This window comes from Cyprinus carpio, chromosome B13 (genome assembly GCF_018340385.1).
Source record: "Cyprinus carpio isolate SPL01 chromosome B13, ASM1834038v1, whole genome shotgun sequence".
In the NCBI taxonomy this organism is placed as follows: Eukaryota; Metazoa; Chordata; class Actinopteri; order Cypriniformes; family Cyprinidae; genus Cyprinus; species Cyprinus carpio.
In genome coordinates, this window is record NC_056609.1 from 31,387,731 (window position 1) to 31,409,490 (window position 21,760).

General features: G+C 38.7%; 2 protein-coding genes across 13 annotated transcripts in view; both read right to left on the reverse strand.

The window, feature by feature from the left end:
• The window catches only part of LOC109064136 (inactive tyrosine-protein kinase 7-like), a 47,598-nt gene extending 39,703 nt beyond the window's left edge, over positions 1 to 7,895 (reverse strand). For both annotated transcript variants that reach the window (XM_042737632.1, XM_042737631.1), the window contains exon 1: positions 7,580 to 7,895. In XM_042737632.1, coding sequence (XP_042593566.1) covers positions 7,580 to 7,682 — 103 coding nt within the window. In that variant the 5' untranslated portion in view covers positions 7,683 to 7,895. The remainder of the gene's footprint in view (positions 1 to 7,579) is intronic.
• A 3,274-nt stretch (positions 7,896 to 11,169) lies between these two features.
• LOC109064137 (kinesin light chain 1-like) overlaps positions 11,170 to 21,760 on the reverse strand; it is a 24,486-nt gene continuing 13,895 nt past the window's right edge. For 6 of the 11 annotated variants that reach the window (XR_006156350.1, XM_042737642.1, XM_042737640.1 and 3 more), the window contains one exon: positions 16,415 to 17,538. Coding sequence is in view for 7 of the 11 variants with exons in the window: in XM_042737640.1 (XP_042593574.1) it covers positions 17,533 to 17,538 (6 nt within the window). In the remaining 4 variants the exon portion in view is untranslated. Of the gene's footprint in view, positions 11,814 to 12,201; positions 12,260 to 14,201; positions 14,321 to 16,414; positions 17,539 to 21,760 lie in introns of those variants that run through there. The other 5 variants (XM_042737634.1, XM_042737633.1, XM_042737637.1 and 2 more) reach the window with 3 other exon arrangements.

Consider the following 21,760-nt stretch of genomic DNA (forward strand, 5'->3'; position numbering starts at 1 on the left):
AATATTGTCCTCCTAACAAACCATACATCAATGGAGAGATGATGTATTCAGATTTCATCGAATTCAAATTTAAAAAAACGTCCATTTCCCGCCAATATCTGAGTGCTATATATAGTAAAAAAATAAAAGGATATACTTTTATATCAGTAAAAATACATTTAAACAGATAAGTCTGAGAACAGAAATGCATTCTGTCATTAGAAGTCAATCTCTATACAACACAGCAGCAGGCGTGAGAGCGAGAGGTTAGTTTATTTAGTATAGAGCGGTAGTTTATTAAGAGTGTGTTTGACTGTCAACACTCACACACACCTCATTCCTCAGAGAAACACACACAGAGTCACGCCCTGGAGCTTCTGCGCAGACACGAACACAATCACTGACGACAGCAGCGTCTTTAGCACTGTAACGCTGCCTTGACACAATCTGTATTCTGTAAAGCGCTATAGAAATAAAGTGTCTTGGCATGTCTCTGAGACTGATCTAGTACAGTCCATTTCATTCATGCGAAGCGTAAAGCTGGGAATTATCTATTCACATCTAATCCGTCAATGCAGTGATACTGTCATATTCTGCTGTCAGATTGAATTATCATGAATGAAGACCTGATTATCATCCTGTGAATAACAGCAGATCAAAGTCCTGTCGCTTGCTGTGAACTACATCAGCACACATTCATGTGAAGCGCAGGAGGGAACAAGCCACGGCTCAACAAAGAGCCACTTTGTTCATTATGACGCAGTCTAATCAAACACTGGACTAATCACCAGCGCTAACAGCGGGATTAATGCGTCGCTCCGCGGGAACCGAGCCTGCGTCCTGAAGGACTTCTGACCACCCAGACGTCCACAGCACGAGCTCTTCTGATTCACCGCCTCGTTATCATGCACATGTCAATCAGTCAGTTATTACTATAGCGCTTCATACAGCTTCACAGGAAAATAACGGTGTTAATGTTGTGAAACAAATTCAGTGTCAGCTGTAAAGCAGCTCCTATAGACGACAGCGGAGTCATTATTCAGATCAGATCAGATACAGTTACATCAGTAATACACTGTCTAGGGCTGCACCGAAACAAACATTCTTGGACAAGGCCGAATAAAATGAAACACTGGGCCGAACACCAATGCATAAATTAAATAGCCAAAATGTGCTTTTTACGGTTTTGTCTTACTTTTCAAAGAAAAAAAAATCAATAACAAAACAACAATTTAAAAATATTTACTTAAAACTGAAATTTTAAAAACATTTTAGCAGACATTATACCAACAAAGCACAATTTAACTTAAAATTAAAAAGTTTATTTTTGGGCTATTTTGGGGGGTCTCCCTTCTTGAATCCGAATGTATTTTTTACTGTACAAATAAATGCAGCCTCGCTGATGTCTTTTAAAACATTAGAAATATTACAGATCCCAATTTGAACACTGTGTGTGAATGTTATAATAAATGTATTAATAGAGCTGTTGTTATTATTGTTACCATTATTATTATTATCTTACGTTTTTATTTTATTTTACAGAACAACAGTAAAATTACAAAACTAACATTTATGAATGTTAATGGAGTTTTTTAGACCTTTTTAGTCTTTCTGTTGCCGGAAGCAGATTTATAAATAACGTTTGTCACACATTGTCACATTTCTTTAAAAATGAATTGTGAGATCCAGTGCTATTCCGTGTCTCACTGTCGGAGCTTGTAATGATTTGTGTGTCTTTCTCTGACACTGTGACATGTTTGCTGCATTAGTGCACAGCTCTGTTTGATCACATCACCTCTTTGTTCACTACAGTTCATTCAGTCTTTTCGTTTATATAACAATTTCGGTTGCTGAACATCTGGTGCATCCCTAAATATCACTAAATATGAAATGATCTAGGTTTAGACTCCAGCTTCCTCGTCTCGACCCGCTCGCTCTGGTTTCCTGGAGGTCAGAGGTCAGAGGTGGAATATTTGAATATCACAAAAAAATTATGTGAATAAAGCTCCGTTTCCATCCCATGTGTTCAAGAGAACAGAAACATCACTTCCTGGCAAACTGGAGCAAACCGTCAAGAAAAACCCAGCTGCTGCAAAGTGAAGCCTGTGGCTGTTTTTTCCTTCTTAATAAATAAAGAGCAGACAGATAACAAACGCTGTCATGTTTTCATGAGCGCAGAAGCCTGGTGTATTATCAGAGGTGATTAAACCAAATCATTCTGATGACAGGCTGACTAAACGACTAAAACTTTGATGATTTTGATTTTGTATGCATCTTGGCATCTGAATCCAGCATTTATTTCATGCAAAATCCCGCAGCTCACATACAGAGATCACAGCTGCGGACAGAGAAACATCAAGACGAAGAATTAAAGCCCTGTACAAGAGAGACTCGGAGCATGTTCACAACATATAAACTTCACTTTAAAAACACACTGATGTGATCCTGCTGAACTACACTACCCATAATCATAATAAAAGACCAGTGTCCTTCTGTACACATTCTAGTACTGTTCCTGTATGGTTTATGGCATTGATTAGATCGGGATCATTCAGAAATCTCTCCCTTAGTGTCATAAATCAGATCAGTGTTTACTCACACGTTATACACGCTGAAGCTCTTCATGATTTCAGCGAAATCTAAAAACGCTTTCTTCCACAGGGGAAATATTGCTTATGATTAATGCTGTTTGAAACACCACAGAAACTGACGCAACCAAAGCTCAACACATTCAGACTGCAGGTTATTCAGGGGTTAAATACCTCCAGCTCATCGGTTCACTAGCTAATATTTGACTTCTCAAATCAACTGTGCTACCTCTCGCTATTGAACAACATTTCTTTAGTTAAAAAGTTAGATTTGAACAGATTAATCAAGCTAAGCGTGAGGTATTTTATGTTGGTGTTATAATCACAGTAACACACTGATCATAACAGTGTCTCATAATACACACCTACATCTTCTTACACATGTATTGATCTGCTGTGCACTTACAGTAGCTTATACACTTCTCTCCTGTTCATTCTTGTACTCTTGCTTGAATTTATTCTGCATTAAAAGTCTGCTCAGAAGGACTGCCGGTGAACACAGGATTTATTTCAGATGTCAAGTGTTTAAACGTTATTATGAGAGACAGCAGAATGAACAAACAGACTTCAGAGGATCTTCTTCTGGTGTGAGACGTTTCCCGCTCGCTGGCTTCAAAGCAAACGACAGGAAGACAGCGAGAATAACGCCGTGGCTGGCAGCGCCTGACGTCCCTGACCTGATTACACCGGCTCTTCTTTCTCTGGATTCTAATCATGTGATCATCAAACACAGCCCCTCCTGGACAGCAACAACAATCAGTGACCGCGGTCAGATTCACAAGAGACACGTGCTACTGTCACCACAAACCAACAAATAAACAACTACGGCTGCATCGATTAGTCACCATCAATCGATTCATAATAAAAGTTTGTTTCAATATTACAAGTATGACTGGATTCAGTGTTTTCCGCATCGTGGAAATCTCTGTAGTTCACCTAGTGTTAGCTACGAGAGCCACACAGACAAACAACAGACAAACACAGCTGCAGGACTTCCTCCACAACACTTCCTGACCAGCAGATGCCGCACCGGACAGCAGCGCTCCCTCTCCGCGTACGGATTCAGTTCTGCACCACAGCAGCGACAGACGGCACGCTAACTGCTTCCTGAGCGGCTCCCAGTGACGGCGTTCAGAAGCGCTTCGGTCCGCAGGGAAACACCAGGAGATCACACTCCAAACATTAACATCAGGAAGATGCTGCTAATGGCCAGCGACCTTTGACCCAGACAGGAACCAGTTTATTTGAATCTCAAAGCAGAGATGTCTGTAAATAAAACACGCACACAGTCACGAGACAAAATACACCAAACATACACGACTAATAAACCAATGCTTAGTCCTGTCATACAATACAGAGTGCTTTACAGGGATAAACAGGAAAATAACGATTCAGTGACATCAATTGAATAAATAAGGTTAGGTTTTTAAAGTGGTTTGGAATCAAAAGTCGATTCCAGTTCCAGAATCAGATACTTAAGCTCAGGAATCAGATATGTCTTGTAAAATGTACATTTATTGATTCCTGTGTGCCATGTGTTTAAATGAAGATTTACCATTACATTGTTACACCAGAAGGTGGTGAAACAGGGATGTTAAAATGTATTTGTCTTTGAATCATTCATTCAAGAGATTTGTTCAAAAACACTGATTCATCCAGTTATGAAACAAGTGAATCTCCAGTAAGGCATTAATTGATTCATTCATTCATTCAAGAGATTTGTTCAAAAACGCTGATTCATACAGTTATGAAACAAGTGAATCTCGAGTGAGTCATTGACTGATTCATTCATTCATTCAAGAGATTTGTTTAAAAACACTGATTCATCCAGTAATGAAACAAGTGGATCTCGAGTGAGTCATTGATTCATTCATTCAAGAGATTTGTTCAAAAATGCTGATTCATACAGTTATGAAACAAGTGAATCTCGAGTGAGTCATTGATTGATTCATTCATTCATTCAAGAGATTTGTTCAAAAATACAGATTCATACAGTTATGAAACAAGTGAATCTCGAGTGAGTCACTGATTGATTCATTCATTCATTCAAGAGATTTGTTCAAAAACACAGATTCATACAGTTATGAAACAAGTGAATCTCGAGTGAGTCACTGATTGATTCATTCATTCAAGAGATTTGTTCAAAAACACAGATTCATACAGTTATGAAACAAGTGAATCTCGAGTGAGTCATTGAAGGGGCGTCGCACCCGTGGGGGATGTGGGAAAACACTGATTCATCCAGTAATGAAACAAGTGAATCTCGAGTGAGTCTTTGAATCATTCATTCAAGAGATTTGTTCAAAAACACTGATTCATACAGTTATGAAACAAGTGAATCTCGAGTGAGTCACTGAATCATTCATTCATAAATTCCATGAGATTTTGTTTAGTTGTCTAATATTCTTTCTTCAAAACTGTGAGAGAACTACAACCTCCATTAAAACAAAACTACATTTATTCAGAATCAAGCGGCTCTATCACAAGCAGCTCTTAATCGAGTCCAGTTTTTATGCAGCTGGCTGATTTTTGTTCATGTGTTTTGCAAAACGAGGCCCAGAATAAATGTTTGATATCTAAATGTTTGATTTCATGTTGTTAATCACAATGACAGAATCTGGATCGATAATCAGAATCAGAACCAGAATTGATACATTTGAAACAACACCAGTCCAGTACATGTTCCCCAGATTCCTTCCATTCTAAGTGTGTTACTGCAGTATTTGGTGATGAATGTGAATATGTCTGTCGTGTCAATAAAGCAGCTTGAAGCTGAATCAGAGCGGAGATCATGAGGATGGTGTAAATCACAGAGCCCTCATCCTCCGCTCGCTCTGATCCGTGCTGTTGTAGGATTGAGAAGCGTTGCGTGTGAAGAGCGTGTGGGGGTGCAGTGAGATCACTATATGAAATATGGGACACAACATACACACGCATCGGGACAGAAGTGGGGGAGGAGAGAGAGAACATAAACAGTCTTCTTCTTATGAGATCACATGACACTTGTATTGTTAAAAGCACTGTATAAATAAAGCTGACCTGACGCAGTCCTCCAGTGCAGACTAGTTCAAGAGTAACGGTCACTCGTTTGTTTATCTACAGTCGTGCTGTATCTGACCGCTCAAAAGCTTTTCACTGCTAGTGCAGTTTAAAAAAAATGAAGATGCAATCTATAAAAGACAAAGAACTCGAAAGGAATGAGCTGAAATAAGAGACTTCTTTGCTTTGCTATAATTGTTGTCAACATGTTAAGCCCCTTTGAGAAGAGCTGAACTCCTCTGAAACACCAGCATCAACACAAACTCAACCCTTCAACAAAAACAGTTCATTTTAACTCCACAATATTCAGCAGCGCATGATGCTATCAATAATCTCTATGTTCTGTTCCATCACACTCAAAGTGAAGGAGACAGATCTCTTCTTCTGTATTCTAACCTACATCTGAGTGTACCGGACAGGAAGAACAAAATGTAGGCGGGGCTTGGTTCTGTGCATCACTTGTTGATTGGATGTGTAGATGTGGGCGTGGCGTATGCAGATGAGCATGCAGACTTCATATCTTCATTTTGCATCTGCAGTAAATGTGTCTTGATTTATGAAATCTGTAGGCATTTGCACTGGAAAACAAGACAAACACTGAGGAATAAAATCACTTTTTGCAGTGTACGCAACGTTTACGACTTTATGAATTTAAGGCTTTCTGCTCTGATTTAAGAGCTTTTAAAACCTCAGTTTGATGAAGGGTGAATTAAGACTTTTTAAGAAACAATTAACCCAGAATAAGGATTTTTCTGCTTTCTACTGGCCTTAAAACAAACAAAATATTAGCTATTATCTATTTAAATGTATATTAGATTAGTTTCAATTTCATTCATTTAAAAGTAATTTTATGTTTTCATATATAATCAATGTTCAACCTTCAGTGTACTGTATAACAGTTACATTTCATTTTGTAAATATTTAAGAGTTGTTAACCATTTATTATTATGATTCCAACCATATCAGATCTCATGTTGTGGCCTCCCTGTTCTCTCAGAGTTCGAGGGATTATTAAATCTGGATAGTGTTTGGTGTGAACGTGTCTTAACTTCCCCACAGTGTAAAGACACGACGTAAAACACTGATGTGAAGTCATTCTCACACACTTTATTCACAGCATCAGTGGTGACTACACTAACTGTAGTATTTCAGCCTCTGTCTCTCACACATCCGTACGTGAGAAATGCATCATCCTTTATAAACAGAAGTGAACTCCTACACTTCTCCTGATGGAAACGAGCTGTTGGACTTCATCACGCGTCTGGAGGAAATGTCTGAGCGCAGGTGGGCAGCACATATTTCACAGATAACAGCAGGATCCAGCGCTTGACGCAGTCATCATTTCACGTCAAACTCAGTGTATTTGTGTGAACGCTCATCACTAGTCCACGGTCAGAACAAACCGCTCAGCTAACTCGCCCTGAACGCTGAGGTTAACACTTTAACATGAACACAACAGAGTTTCAGAGTCTGGTAACAGGTTTACAGTCTGGTCTTGACCACTGAAAATGTACAATTAAACAATTTACTCCTGGAGACATATTGAAATTCCATTATCTCTGGAACTGAACAACACAGGGCCTTAAAAATGAAGATGCCAAAAGGAAAGTTTGTTGAGACCCAACTTCTAAAAGGGTATTAAGATAGCTTTAATATGTTTGGAGTTACAGGCATGCAAACTTCAGAGAAAACACTTGAAAAGTGCTCTTTGCCCATTTTGGAATGGTCACCATTGGCACAAAACACATCAAATATATAAAAATCCACCATAATCAAATAACATATCCACAAATCTCTGTGTAAAAAGAATAAATAATTAAGATAAACACACATGATTTGCACACACCCTCTGATGATCAGAATCATGAATTCAGAGACAGCTGGAACTTTAGCTGCGCTTCTTCCGCGCGAGACACACCGCCACCCGGTCACTAGTCACGCAGGTTAGTTAGTGGTCGTGAACGCTTCCTTACCGTCGAGACTCATGATGAAGACGGCCAGCAGAGCGTCGGATGCGCGTGTGCGTCGCGTCGGTGTTCCGCTCCTGTCGGCGTCGGTCCCCGGTGATCCGTCCATGTTCTCCGCCTCTACAAAGTGCGCTTCTTCTCTTTCACGACACGCGCACACCTGACTGAGAGCAGAGCGGCGCGGGGGGAGATCGGTGATCGCTGTATTCCGGTAAGAGCCTCGGATCGACGGTAGTCCGTAGGAACCAGCGGGTCACTTTACTCTCTCTCTCTCTCTCTCTCTCTCTCTCTCTCTCGCTCTCTCTCGCTCTCTCTCTCTCGCTCTCTTCGGTTTCCGGTCTCTTCGGGAAAACGCGTCCAATGCTGCGTCCCGCTGGCGGAACCGGGAACACCGAGCGTCACTTCGAGCTGATTTCTCTTGGATTTGATGATATTTCATTTATTTCGAAGGGTTTGTGACGCGGACAAAAATAAGTTTAACCAGTAACACTGAGTATAAATGAAGAACAAAACATGTTTAATATCCAGTGACTGAATAAGCAATAATTGTGTTGCTTTCAACTGATTTTCTTAAGCTACTGAACTACAGCTACAAACTGTAACTACAGCTATAATAAATATAGTGAATTAAACTACAAACTCCATCATAATGCGCAGTGTTTTCATCTAACATGTATTTTGAGCTGCAGCTCGTTATTAATGTTTTACTAGTTAACAGTAAATCGGTTACTTCATCTGAATATGTTCATAGATTTGTGTTGATGTTTTTTGTAAACATCATGATTTTTTCGCTTTTTCAGTTAATGTGCTAAAACTATCGAGCTGAGCCAGTAGTAATCCATATAAAGCATCTTTTTAAAACAAAAACAATTCACTTACAAAATAAGATTGAATAAACATTTTTCTGTACATGTGCATTAATTGCCAAAACAAATGAATGAATGACAAAAACAGCAGTTCCCTTCAACATCTGACCTGTGTTCTCGAAGAAGAGCTTTAGCTGGCTAACATTTGAGCCGGGTTAAACGTTATTTCTTTCACTTTATTAGAAAGCAGATATGTTTATTCTCCACAATATTATTCCAGTTTAGTTATATTATCCAAAATATAATTTCATTTCACTCATAAAGAAAGGGATTGTTGTGTCTCTGTGGAAGAAAGCTATTATTTTTGTTATTTTTAAATTCACTTATTTTTTTAAGTCACAAAGTCTACCTTGTGAGTTAAAAACAACAAAAACAAAAATATAGACCTTTTTTTGTTTGTTTTTTTCCCATATAACAAAACCTCAAAAATTTCCAAATGATTTATTTCAGAACTTCCGAATCATTTAATTTAGTTCAGAACTTCTGAATCATTTGATTTAGTTCAGAACTTTTGAATCATTTCCTTATCATTTGATTTAGTTTAGAACTTCTGAATCATTTGATTTAGTTCAGAACTTCTGAATCATTTGATTTAGTTCAGAACTTCTGAATCATTTCCGAATCATTTGATTTAGTTCAGAACTTCTGAATCATTTCCGAATCATTTGATTTAGTTCAGAACTTCTGAATCATTTGATTTAGTTCAGAACTTTTGAATCATTGGATTTAGTTCAGAACTTCTGAATCATTTGATTTAGTTCAGAACTTCTGAATCATTTGATTTCGTTCTGAACTTCTGAATAATTTGATTTAGTTCAGAACTTTTGAATCATTTGATTTAGTTCTGAACTTCTAAATCATTTGATTTAGTTCAGAACTTCTGAATCATTTGATTTAGTTCTGAACTTCTGAATCATTTGATTTAGTTCAGAACTTTTGAATCATTTGATTTAGTTCAGAACTTTTGAATCATTTGATTTAGTTCAGAACTTCTGAATCATTTGATTTAGTTCAGAACTTTTGAATAATTTCCTTATCATTTGATTTAGTTCTGAACTTCTGAATCATTTGATTTAGTTCTGAACTTCTGAATCATTTGATTTAGTTCAGAACTTTTGAATAATTTCCTGATCATTTGATTTAGTTCTGAACTTCTGAATCATTTGATTTAGTTCTGAACTTCTGAATCATTTGATTTAGTTCAGAACTTTTGAATAATTTCCTGATCATTTGATTTAGTTCTGAACTTCTGAATCATTTGATTTAGTTCTGAACTTTTGAATCATTTGATTTAGTTCAGAACTTTTGAATCATTTGATTTAGTTCAGAACTTCTGAATCATTTGATTTAGTTCAGAACTTTTGAATAATTTCCTTATCATTTGATTTAGTTCTGAACTTCTGAATCATTTGATTTAGTTCTGAACTTCTGAATCATTTCCAGCCACAGAATTAACTTTCATTTTACAATGACACATTTTTAAATAAAGAAACAATCTTGGACAGGGGTGTAAAAATTGGCACAATTTATTAGTGTCATGAAAATATTTCTTAACACATTTGGGCAGAAATAAATGACATGAATGATAGAAGGTTTACTGCAGGTCCAATCCACTGATGATCTCCTCACAGACACAAACATCATCTCAGAGGATTCGTGACAGCTTTGGTCTACATTTTCATCAACAACCAAAAATGGTTTGATGGCAAATAGAAATGAATGATTTCAATAAACAGCATGTATTGGTGTGCGTCACTAATATCATCATCTATATAAAACCAGCAGGATCCTCTCTGTTTGTTTTTCCACTTTCTAAAATACATTTACTACCTGAGAGAATCATCCATAATATTTACATCACCACATAATCCATATTCATATCCATATTCACATTCATATGTCAGCATGAGGTCCTGTAAGCATCAGTGATTTTGGATTCAGTGTTTCATCATTCAAGCTCTCGACTGGAAACATTAATTCAACAAATAAACTTGAATGAACAGACATAAACATAATATTTATGCAATAACCCACATACTCAAAAAACAAAAACCCCCTATATATAAACCCCTGATACCATGATTTAGTATTATTAAAGTACACTGTAAAGACTACATTACGGTTTGCATGCAGTGAATGAAGCGATGCCCTGCGTAAAGAAACAGCAGGATACGACTGAATGTAACAGAGTTCAGTGTAGTCCTGCAGCGCTTACAGATGATGACCCACTTCTGAGGTTTGTGTAGATATAATCTGAGATCTGCACATTATACAGTGAGCTGAATATTCATGATATTATTGACCTTTAGACGCAGCATCAGTCTGAGCATTAAAACAGAAACGCCACAGACTGTGTGTGTATAAGTGTGTGTGTGTGTGAGAGAGAGACTGTGACTCTGTGTGTGTGTGAGACTGTGTGTGTGTGTGTGTGTTTGTGAGAGAGAGAGTGTGACTGTGTGTTTGAGTGACTCTGTGTGTGTGTGTGTGTGTGTGTGTTTGAGTGTGTGACTCTGTGTGTGTGTGTGTGTGTGTGTGTGTGTGTGTGTGTGTGTTTGAGTGTGTGACTCTGTGTGTGTGTTTGAGTGTGTGTGTGTGTGTTTGAGTGTGTGACTCTGTGTGTGTGTGTGTTTGAGTGTGTGACTCTGTGTGTGTGTGTGTTTGAGTGTGTGACTCTGTGTGTGTGTTTGAGTGTGTGTGTGTGTGTGTGTGTGTGTGTGTGTTTGAGTGTGTGACTCTGTGTGTGACTCTGTGTGTGTGTGTGTGTGTGTGTGTGTGTTTGAGTGTGTGTGTGTGTATCTCCCGAGAACAGACGGCATTTTAAACAGCGCTGATCATTATGTGATCTTCATTATTTCAGCACAGCAAGTTCTCTTCAATTCTATTTTTTCTTAATGAGTTTCATGCACTATACCCAGATGAAAAGAAAGAAATCATTCCCTTCCCTCAGAGAGAATCAGTCCTTCACTCACATCAGCAAACCCCATAAACGAGCTCTGAAGACGAGCAAACGCTTCAGTCATCTCCAGTAAAGCTCTGTACATGATGAATCTGTAGCAGGCATCCATGTAAACACACAGTACAGATGTAGTGTAACTAAAGAAAAGCAGCAGCAGAAGTTCCCTTCCACCCAGAAGACACCATCTACTCCTAATCACTAATGTGCTCCCTGACCAGGGCTTATTTTATGGCTTTATAGTGTAACAGCGGCCACTCGGGTCAGTCAACCTGACTCAGACTGCTGGAGGATCCGTGTGTGTGTGTGTGTGTGAGACGAGCGCAGTGGTTGGTGGTGGTCTGTTTTAACTGCTGCTGTACAGATCCACATTACTGGAGCTCAAGCCTCGACTGTCTCTGAGCCGCCGGCTGGACAGATTCTGAACACCAGAACAGAGAAGAACATGAGGAATCATCTTCATTCTCAGCATGAAAGATTAATACTTAATATGAAAAAAAGCAAAACTTAAATTTTATCTAAAAAAAGAAAAAATATTTACAAAAAATAAAAAATTAAAGATAAAAAATTAACAATTAACTTTCAGAAACAAGATTCCAGAAATTATAGATGTGATTTTAGGAGACAGGAGTTGTGTGTGTTAGAGTGATTTTACCACAGCAAGAGATGTTCTTCAGCGAAACATCTTAACCAGTTTATAAAATACAGTTACATCAATCTGATCAAAGACATCAGTGTTCAGTGAATAGTTGACTGCATTAATGATAATAATAATGAATTATTGGGTCAGTATTAGTGAGAGTAGTCACCTGGAAGGACTCGTCACCCGTCTTGTTCAGGAAGTTGAGTGAAGCAGCACGTTTCATTCTGAAGAGAAAAACATGAAATATCTAAAAACCCAACAGCAGAAGACCGAATGACACGCAATGATTTCAATTATTATTAAATGAATAAATTACAAAAATGACCTGAAATGCAGTTTAAAATTGAAAATAATAAAAAGATAAAAAACAATACTGTGATAACAGCGGTGTGAGAGGCAGAGAACACTTCCAGTGTGTGTTCATACGTGTGTGTGTCTTCTGGTGTGTGTTCATACGTGTGTGTGTTCATACGTGTGTGTGTGTGGTGTGTGTGTGTTCATACGTGTGTGTGTTCTGGTGTGTGTTCATACGTGTGTGTGTTCTGGAGTGTGTTCATACGTGTGTGTGTTCTGGTGTGTGTTCATACGTGTGTGTGTTCTGGAGTGTGTTCATACGTGTGTGTGTTTCTGGTGTGTGTTCATACGTGTGTGTGTTCTGGAGTGTGTTCATACGTGTGTGTGTTCTGGAGTGTGTTCATACGTGTGTGTGTTTCTGGTGTGTGTTATACGTGTGTGTGTTCATTGGTGTGTGTTCATACGTGTGTGTGTTCAGGTGTGTGTTCATACGTGTGTGTGTGTTCTGGTGTGTGTTCATACGTGTGTGTGTTCAGGTGTGTGTTCATACGTGTGTGTGTGTGGTGTGTGTGTGTTCATACGTGTGTGTTTCTGGTGTGTGTTCATACGTGTGTGTGTTCAGGTGTGTGTTCATACGTGTGTGTGTTCCATACTTTTTTCATACTTTTCTGTTTTGTTGGTGTGTGTGTGTTCATACGTGTGTGTTTCTGGTGTGTGTTCATACGTGTGTGTTTCTGGTGTGTGTTCATACGTGTGTGTGTTCTGGTGTGTGTTCATACGTGTGTGTGTTCAGGTGTGTGTTCATACGTGTGTGTGTTCAGGTGTGTGTTCATACGTGTGTGTGTGTGGTGTGTGTGTGTTCATACGTGTGTGTTTCAGGTTTGTGTTCATACGTGTGTGTGTGTGTGGTGTGTGTGTGTTCATACGTGTGTGTGTTCTGGTGTGTGTTCATACGTGTGTGTGTGTTCTGGAGTGTGTTCATACGTGTGTGTGTTTTCTGGGGTGTGTGTTCATACGTGTGTGTGTGTTCTGGAGTGTGTTCATACGTGTGTGTTCAGGTGTGTTCAGGTGTGTGTTCATACGTGTGTGTGTTCTGGTGTGTGTTCATACGTGTGTGTGTTCTGGTGTGTGTTCATACGTGTGTGTGTGTGGTGTGTGTGTGTTCATACGTGTGTGTTTCTGGTGTGTGTTCATACGTGTGTGTGTTCTGGTGTGTGTTCATACGTGTGTGTGTTCTGGAGTGTGTTCATACGTGTGTGTGTTTCTGGTGTGTGTTCATACGTGTGTGTGTTCTGGTGTGTGTTCATACGTGTGTGTGTGTTCTGGAGTGTGTTCATACGTGTGTGTGTTTCTGGTGTGTGTTCATACGTGTGTGTGTTCAGGTGTGTGTTCATACGTGTGTGTGTTCTGGTGTGTGTTCATACGTGTGTGTGTTCTGGAGTGTGTTCATACGTGTGTGTGTTCTGGTGTGTGTTCATACGTGTGTGTGTTCAGGTGTGTGTTCATACGTGTGTGTGTTCTGGAGTGTGTTCATACGTGTGTGTGTTCTGGAGTGTGTTCATACGTGTGTGTGTTCTGGTGTGTGTTCATACGTGTGTGTGTTCAGGTGTGTGTTCATACGTGTGTGTGTTCTGGAGTGTGTTCATACGTGTGTGTGTTCAGGTGTGTGTTCATGTGTGTTCATACTCTGGAGTGTGTTCATACGTGTGTGTGTTCTGGTGTGTGTTCATACGTGTGTGTGTTCAGGTGTGTGTTCATACGTGTGTGTGTTCTGGAGTGTGTTCATACGTGTGTGTGTTCAGGTGTGTGTTCATACGTGTGTGTGTTCTGGTGTGTGTTCATACGTGTGTGTGTTCTGGTGTGTGTTCATACGTGTGTGTGTCTGGAGGAGCGTTTCCCTGGAGTTTCTTCACCAGCATCTCACTGCTCCTGCGCAGAACATCTCTGATACGCCCGATAGATCCGCTGCGCTGCAGAACACCACTGCCAACCTGAACAACACACACACGCACACACACACACACACTTAATATACTGCACAACACACACACACAATAAATAAAAACAAAAACACACACACAAGTAATGCACTGCACAACACACACACACACACACACACACACACACACACACACACACTTAATATACTGCACAACACACACACACACACACACACACACACACACACACACACACACACACTTAATATACTGCACAACACACACACACACTTAATATACTGCACAACACACACACACACACTTAATATACTGCACAACACACACACACACACACACACACACTTAATATACTGCACAACACACACACACACTTAATATACTGCACAACACACACACACACACAAGTAATGCACTGCACAACACACACACACACACACACACTTAATATACTGCACAACACACACACACACACACTTAATATACTGCATAATACACACACAGACACACACTTAATATACTGCACAACACACACACACAAGTAATGCACTGACAACACACACACACACTCAATACACAGCATTGCACAACACACACACACACACACGCTTTGCTGGATCCAGTGTGTTTATCATGTACAGGATCATGTGATCACCATCACTGATTTAAAGGAACAGTCCACCCAAAAATCAACCAGACAGTTTCAGATGCCACCGACTTTCATTATACACACAAAAATACAGTGTGAGTCGATGGGAACTGAAACATTCTTCAAAATATCTTCTTTAACGTTCCACAGAAGAAGGAAAGTCATACAGGTCTGGAAGGAGTAAATAACATCAGAATAATCATGTTTGGGTGAACGAACCCTTTAAAATCACCTCGTCACTCTATATTAGAACACACGATCAACAAACTGATGAAAGAATAAAGTAACGCAAAAAATAACCAGAAACACCGACTACTCAGATATACATTATTAAACTGTTTTATTTATTAAATAACATTCAAAGCATGTGACCTCAATATAGAAACAGATCATCATTATTAAACATACACTGATACAGAACGATGAGAAACTTCAGAAATAAACCTTTATTGAGAATATCAACAAACGTCACAATGCAGTGGAGTAATACTTTCATATATATTTACTGTAGAGCTACTCGCTACGATAGTGAACACAAACGCTCTTTAAAACAAAGATAAACCATCAATAAATACGCAGCAATCCACAACACAGCATAAACACGTCCGTTATCAAGAGAAACATCTGTTCATTTTGTACTGCATCATCATCATCATCATCATCATCATGCGTGTCTGGAATGAATCGAACGATCATGGTTTGTGAAAATAAGTAATAAATGACCTGCAGCACACGTGCACTAAAGTGAACAGCACATTCGATGAACTGCCTTTAACTGAAAATTGAGTGTTTACTATTGTCCTTCTGAATTATTGACACACTATTTTCCCATTTAATACTGTAAAGCTGCTCTGACACAATCTGAATTGTTAAAAGCACTATATAAATAAAGGTGACTTGACTTGACTCAAACATCTCTGTGTTTGGCCTTCAACACATTCAACAAGCTCAATGAAATGATTTACTGCAGCAGAATCTCTTCATTCATCGTCACCAAACTTCATGTTCATATGGATCGAGTCTAACGAATGTCTGAAATGTTCTGGCTCTCTGAATTCTGTTCCCTTTGACGGTGAAATATGAACATGTGGATTCTATCCGGAGCGTCTGTCTCACCACTGCTGCTGCTTTAGGGGCAGCTGTGGCCTAACGGTGAGAGATTTGGACTTGTAACCAGAAGGTCGCAGGTTCGAGTCTCGGTGCTGGCAGGAGTTGTAGGTGGGAGGGAGTGAATGAACAGCGCTCTCTTCCACCCTCAATACCCATGGCTGAAGTGCCCTTGAGCAAGGCACTGAACCCCCAGTTGCTTGCTCCCCGGGCGCTGGATCTATAGCTGCCCACTGCTCCGGGTGTGTGTTCACGGTGTGTTCACTTCTCACTGCTGTGTGTGTACACTTGGATGGGTTAAATGCAGAGCACCAATTTCGAGTATGGGTCACCATACTTGACAAATGTCACGACTTTCACTTTCACTAATGCACACAAGATCAAAGAGCACTTCCCGTTAGTGTAATTAGCTGATACATATGCAAGCCTGTTTATGCCACCAGATAAAAAAAGATAAATGCTAATTTTTATCTCAGCATTCAGACCCTTTTTCTTGCAATTCTGAGTTTGTTTCGCAATTCAATTATGAGTTGTTTATTTCGCAATTTTAAGTTTGTTTGCAAATATGAGTTTATATTTTGCAATTATGAGTTTGTTTCGCAGTAATGAGTTTATATGTCACAATTCTAAATTATTTGGCAATTTTCAGTTCGTTCACAATTCTGAGATTTATTTCGCAATTCTGAGTTTGTCTCGCAATTCGAAGTTTGTTCGCAATTATGACTTTATATTTTTAAATTCTGAGTTTGTTTTGCAATTCTGAGATTAGAGTTTATATAAAGTCAGAATTGTGAGATATAATCTCAGAACTGTGAGATAACAAGGTGTAACAACCTTTTTAATTTCTTTAATTGTGTGGCGGAATCAAGCTTCCATAGGTATTTGATATATAATTCACAGAACCCGAGTTTATCCACTGCTGAGTAATGCATCAAACCCACTGCAAGCATTAATGTGAACACTGTAAACGTAACTTTGACACTTGAGCACAAGAGATAAAACACGTCGTCTGAAGAGAAAGCACCTGTGATGTTCGTCTTGTGTTGTTCGCGTCGTGCTCAAGCGACATGAAATCATCATTTATCATATATTACAAAAACCTAAAAAGTAACAAGAGCAAGTTTCTGTGAAACACTAATGACTGTTCACCAGCAGAAGCTGCTCAAACGCACAGACGGCAAAAAGAGCAAAACCATCACATCTGCAGAATTAAGAGTTCAGTCTGAAAGTTCGCACATCATCAGTGAGGCCACGGTGATAGATGATAGTGTCGACATCGATTATCAACACACCAGAGATGAGAGAGAGAGAAGCAGATGAAGAGCCCAAAGACAACGTCACGTCAACCGAAGAAAGAACAGAAGAAGCAGGATTGAGGAGAGACGCGTCCCTCTGCCCGCAGTGGCCCAGGATCAATGTCCAGAGGAAACTAACAAACACGGCCCTTCCTGTGTTAGGAGGAAGAAGATGAAGCAAACTCTGGATGGCTTTATGCCTAATGAAGAGAGAGAGACAGACAGAGAGAGAGAGAGAGAGAGAGAGCACACCATTAAGAGCTCAAATCAATCACACACGAATGGCCTGTCTGTCTGTCTGTATCTGTGTCTGTCTGTCTGTTCGTCTGTCTCTGTGTCTGTCTGTCTGTCTGTCTGTCTGTGTCTGTCTGTCTGTCTGTCTGTCTGTCTGTATCTGTGTCTGTCTGTTGTCTGTCTGTCTGTATCTGTGTCTGTCTGTTGTCTGTCTGTCTGTATCTGTGTCTGTCTGTCTGTTCGTCTGTCTCTGTGTCTGTCTGTTGTCTGTCTGTCTGTATCTGTGTCTGTCTGTCTGTCTGTCTGTCTGTATCTGTGTCTGTATCTGTCTGTTGTCTTTCTGTCTGTATCTGTGTCTGTCTGTTGTCTGTCTGTCTGTATCTGTGTCTGTCTGTCTGTCTGTCTGTCTGTCTGTCTGTTGTCTGTCTGTGTCTGTCTGTCTGTCTGTCTGTCTGTATCTGTGTCTGTCTGTCTGTATCTGTGTCTGTCTGTTGTCTGTCTGTCTGTATCTGTGTCTGTCTGTTGTCTGTCTGTCTGTATCTGTGTCTGTCTGTCTGTCTGATGTCTGTCTGTCTGTCTGTCTGTCTGTCTGTCTGTCTGTCTGTTGTCTGTCTGTTGTCTGTCTGTCTGTATCTGTATCTGTCTGTTGCTCTCTCACCCGTGCAAACACACTTCTACTATAACTAATTTATAGGCCAAACACTGATACACATAATAAGGAAAATATTTAAAGAAAATAAAATGTATTTAATATAAAATATTTTTAAAACAATACATTTAAATTATTATTAAAAAAATATTTAAAAATTGTCTTTCAAACGCATTAAAATACGGAAGTTCTAAGCGGCCATCCATTATAATTTTTTTCCTTTTTGTTTTCTCGTTATAACGACTTAATTTTCTCGTTATCTCGACATAACGAAGTTCGTTTTCTCGTTATAACGACTTAATTTTCTCGTTATCTCGACATAACGAAAGTTTGTTTTCTCGTTATAACGACATGAAAGTTTTACTGTTGCTATAGTAACAAACTCAACTTTGACAGGCATCTGATGGACAGCCATGCAGGCACTTACTGTAGCCTATATTTCAGCAAATTTTGCTTCGCCTAGGTAATAATAACGTCTACAATACTGTATAAATAAAGGCTGATCAATCACTGTTGATTTTTTCCAGAGACAGTACAACGAACGTTTTGTTTTTGTAATTAACATGTTTAAATGGCAACACCGCGCCATTAGAGCTGCTTGGATTAAACTCACTTTTAATTTTCCCTTTATATGAAATAAAATTATATATAATTTGTAATTTGTAGTAGTCATTATGTGGCAGATATCATGTGTGTTATAAGCTTCTGTTTGAAAAGAGCGTTCATGTGTACGTGTAATGTATGTGTGTGTGTAGAAAAAAAACCATTACAACATTACAGAACAAAACTGAATTAAATTAGCCTATGGATTTTACATATACATCACATTTCTCATCAATATGGTTAACAATAAAGATTAGTAATAAGGAAAAGAAGCACATCATCCTACATCGTTAAATCCCGTCCTACTGTAGAGAAACAGAACATCTCCGCTTATTAACTACCTAATCATTAAATTAAAATTAAATTTAAATTAATCATGAGCCTAAAAGAAGCACAAATATAATATATATTGGTGCAAACAGAATACAGTGATGTCCACCTTGGTTTTGATAAGCAGTTATTGATGAAACAGAATGCGTTGATGAAACTCATGCATCTAGCAGGAACTTAATACACAAAATATTCATATTGATTCAAGCATTTAACATTTATGAATTAATTAAATGTCAGTAATAAACAAGACTGCACAATTTATAGCGATCACGAGGAAAAGTGGTCCGCGTACAGTAAAGTGGATAGTATACAACACCCCATCAGTTATATTCAGGTCTATAGTGCCACCTGCTGGCGCAGTTTTGTAAATTCTTAGAGAAAATTTAAGTCGTTATAACGAGAAAACGAACTTCGTTATGTCGAGATAACGAGAAAATTAAGTCGTTATAATAACGAGAAAACGAACTTCGTTATGTCGAGATAATGAGAAAATTAAGTCGTTATAACGAGTAAAAAAAAAAGAAAAAAAATAAAAAAACATATACTAAAATAAAATAATTATTAAAATGCACAAATTCACTTTTTTTCTAATTTACATGTAATGCAGGGCTTCCAAAACTTTTTTGTCAGCCATACCTCTTTCACCTAATCTATTTACTTGAAGAACCCCTGAGACTTTAAGGTAATAAGTTTTTTATTTTTAAAGATAAATTTGAGACATTTTCACCTTTGTTATGACAGAGGGGAGGGATCAGGAAAGGTCCTTGAGTCGGGATTCAGTAATAAGTTAATAATTAAGTAGCACATTTGCATGTTCATGGTTCAGGTTGGTTAATGGTCATATGACATCCAGGTAAACAAATAACATTTAATCTTTTTTAGTGTTTTATTTTAACTTTTGCTATACAGTTTAAGTTTTAATTCAATTCAAGTTATTTTAAAATGATTTTAATTTTACATTGTAATGATGGAATAAATTATTAGCTTTTCATTAAACTCACGAACCCCAGTTTGGGAAAATTTGAAGCAACGTAATGTTTAATGCACTTAATTTTATTAACAATCACAAATGGAATATATTTAATATTTACTGTTTTGCATTATTACACACTATTTTTCCTACTGAATACCGTAAAGCTGCTTTGACACAAACTATATTGTTAAAAGCGCTAACTGGAAGTCAATGTGATAAACTAATCTAGAAGTAATCTAAAAGTAGCCTGATTATTTTACCTAAAATGTGTAATGGAATAGATTACGTTACTAACTACAATTTTTGTCATGCAATTTGGAATCAGTATCGCAGCTCAGTAATTATAAATTAATTTATTTGTTAAATTCATTAATTATTGCTTTTTAAAATGAAATGTTTAACAAGGATTTTGTCATGCTAATAAGGCACAGTAAAGAGGAAAGTTAAAACTGAGCGAGCAGCAGCCCCTGTCTGTCACTGAGGTCACGACACAGGAAGCAGAACAGGAAACAAGCGCTGGGCTGAGCTTCTTTTGAAGCACAGTGATTTATCCTCTATGTGAACAGTGTAATATCAGCTTGTGTTTGCAGGGTCGAGATCACAAATCCCTGTCTGTTTGGAGTCTAATTCATCAAAATGTAAGGATGTGTGTCAAAAGGTGTCTAACAGGTGCCGCTCATCCAGTGATGAAGGGAGGAGTACAATCCACTGCATCAGGAAAAACTGATCACGGTTGCGTTTCCCAAGAGCATCGTAAACTGATCATAGAGGCCTAAAGACTCACGACGCAGCTGGGAAAGGCTGCTGATTGGCTGATTGGTTGTCATGGCAACAGCTGCAGTTCAGTGGTTGGTTAGTGATGGTGAGGCACAGACTCATGCAGGCGCTATGACTGCATGCGCGCACACACACACACACACACACACACACACACACACACACACACACACAGAGACTTCCTGTTTTATCTCTTGTCCTCCTGTGTGTGTGTGTGTGTCAGACACTGAACACTGGATCAGTCCATCTCAAGTGCTCCAGCAGAGAAAAACTCTGATTTTTAAGTGGCATCTGGTTCGGAGGACAGTGTAAATAAACAGATGCACTGTAAGCATTACAAATGACCACTAGATGGCCTCAGTGAACCTGCCAGAGCCACCTGAACACACTACACAACTCCAGTAACAACACAATACTGGGGGATTCCCAATATAATACACAGAGATAATCACTCAAAATAAAAACTGGAAAATTTAAAAAAGTCAAGCAGCTAAGTCTGTAATTTTTGTTCTTCTTGAGATGGACTGAAATTCCAGTGAAACAGAAACTCTTATGACGTCTGATGAGAACGCAGCGGATCCATGAGATCATCAGAACAGAAACAGACGAGAATTCACGTGTGATTTATTCTCAGTATGAAAGTCGTCTTCACATCCACAGTCTTACATAAACTGCCTGAGAAATCACAGGAACACACACACACACACACATAACTACACGATGCAGAAATGACTGCTTAGTGAGCTTTAGCCGTTAGTTAGTGTTTTGTCGTGCTTATTTTCCAGGTGAAATATCTAAAGATCCTTCAAACAGGAGAAGCAGCGCTGCATGTGACATTCAGACTGCTTTTGTG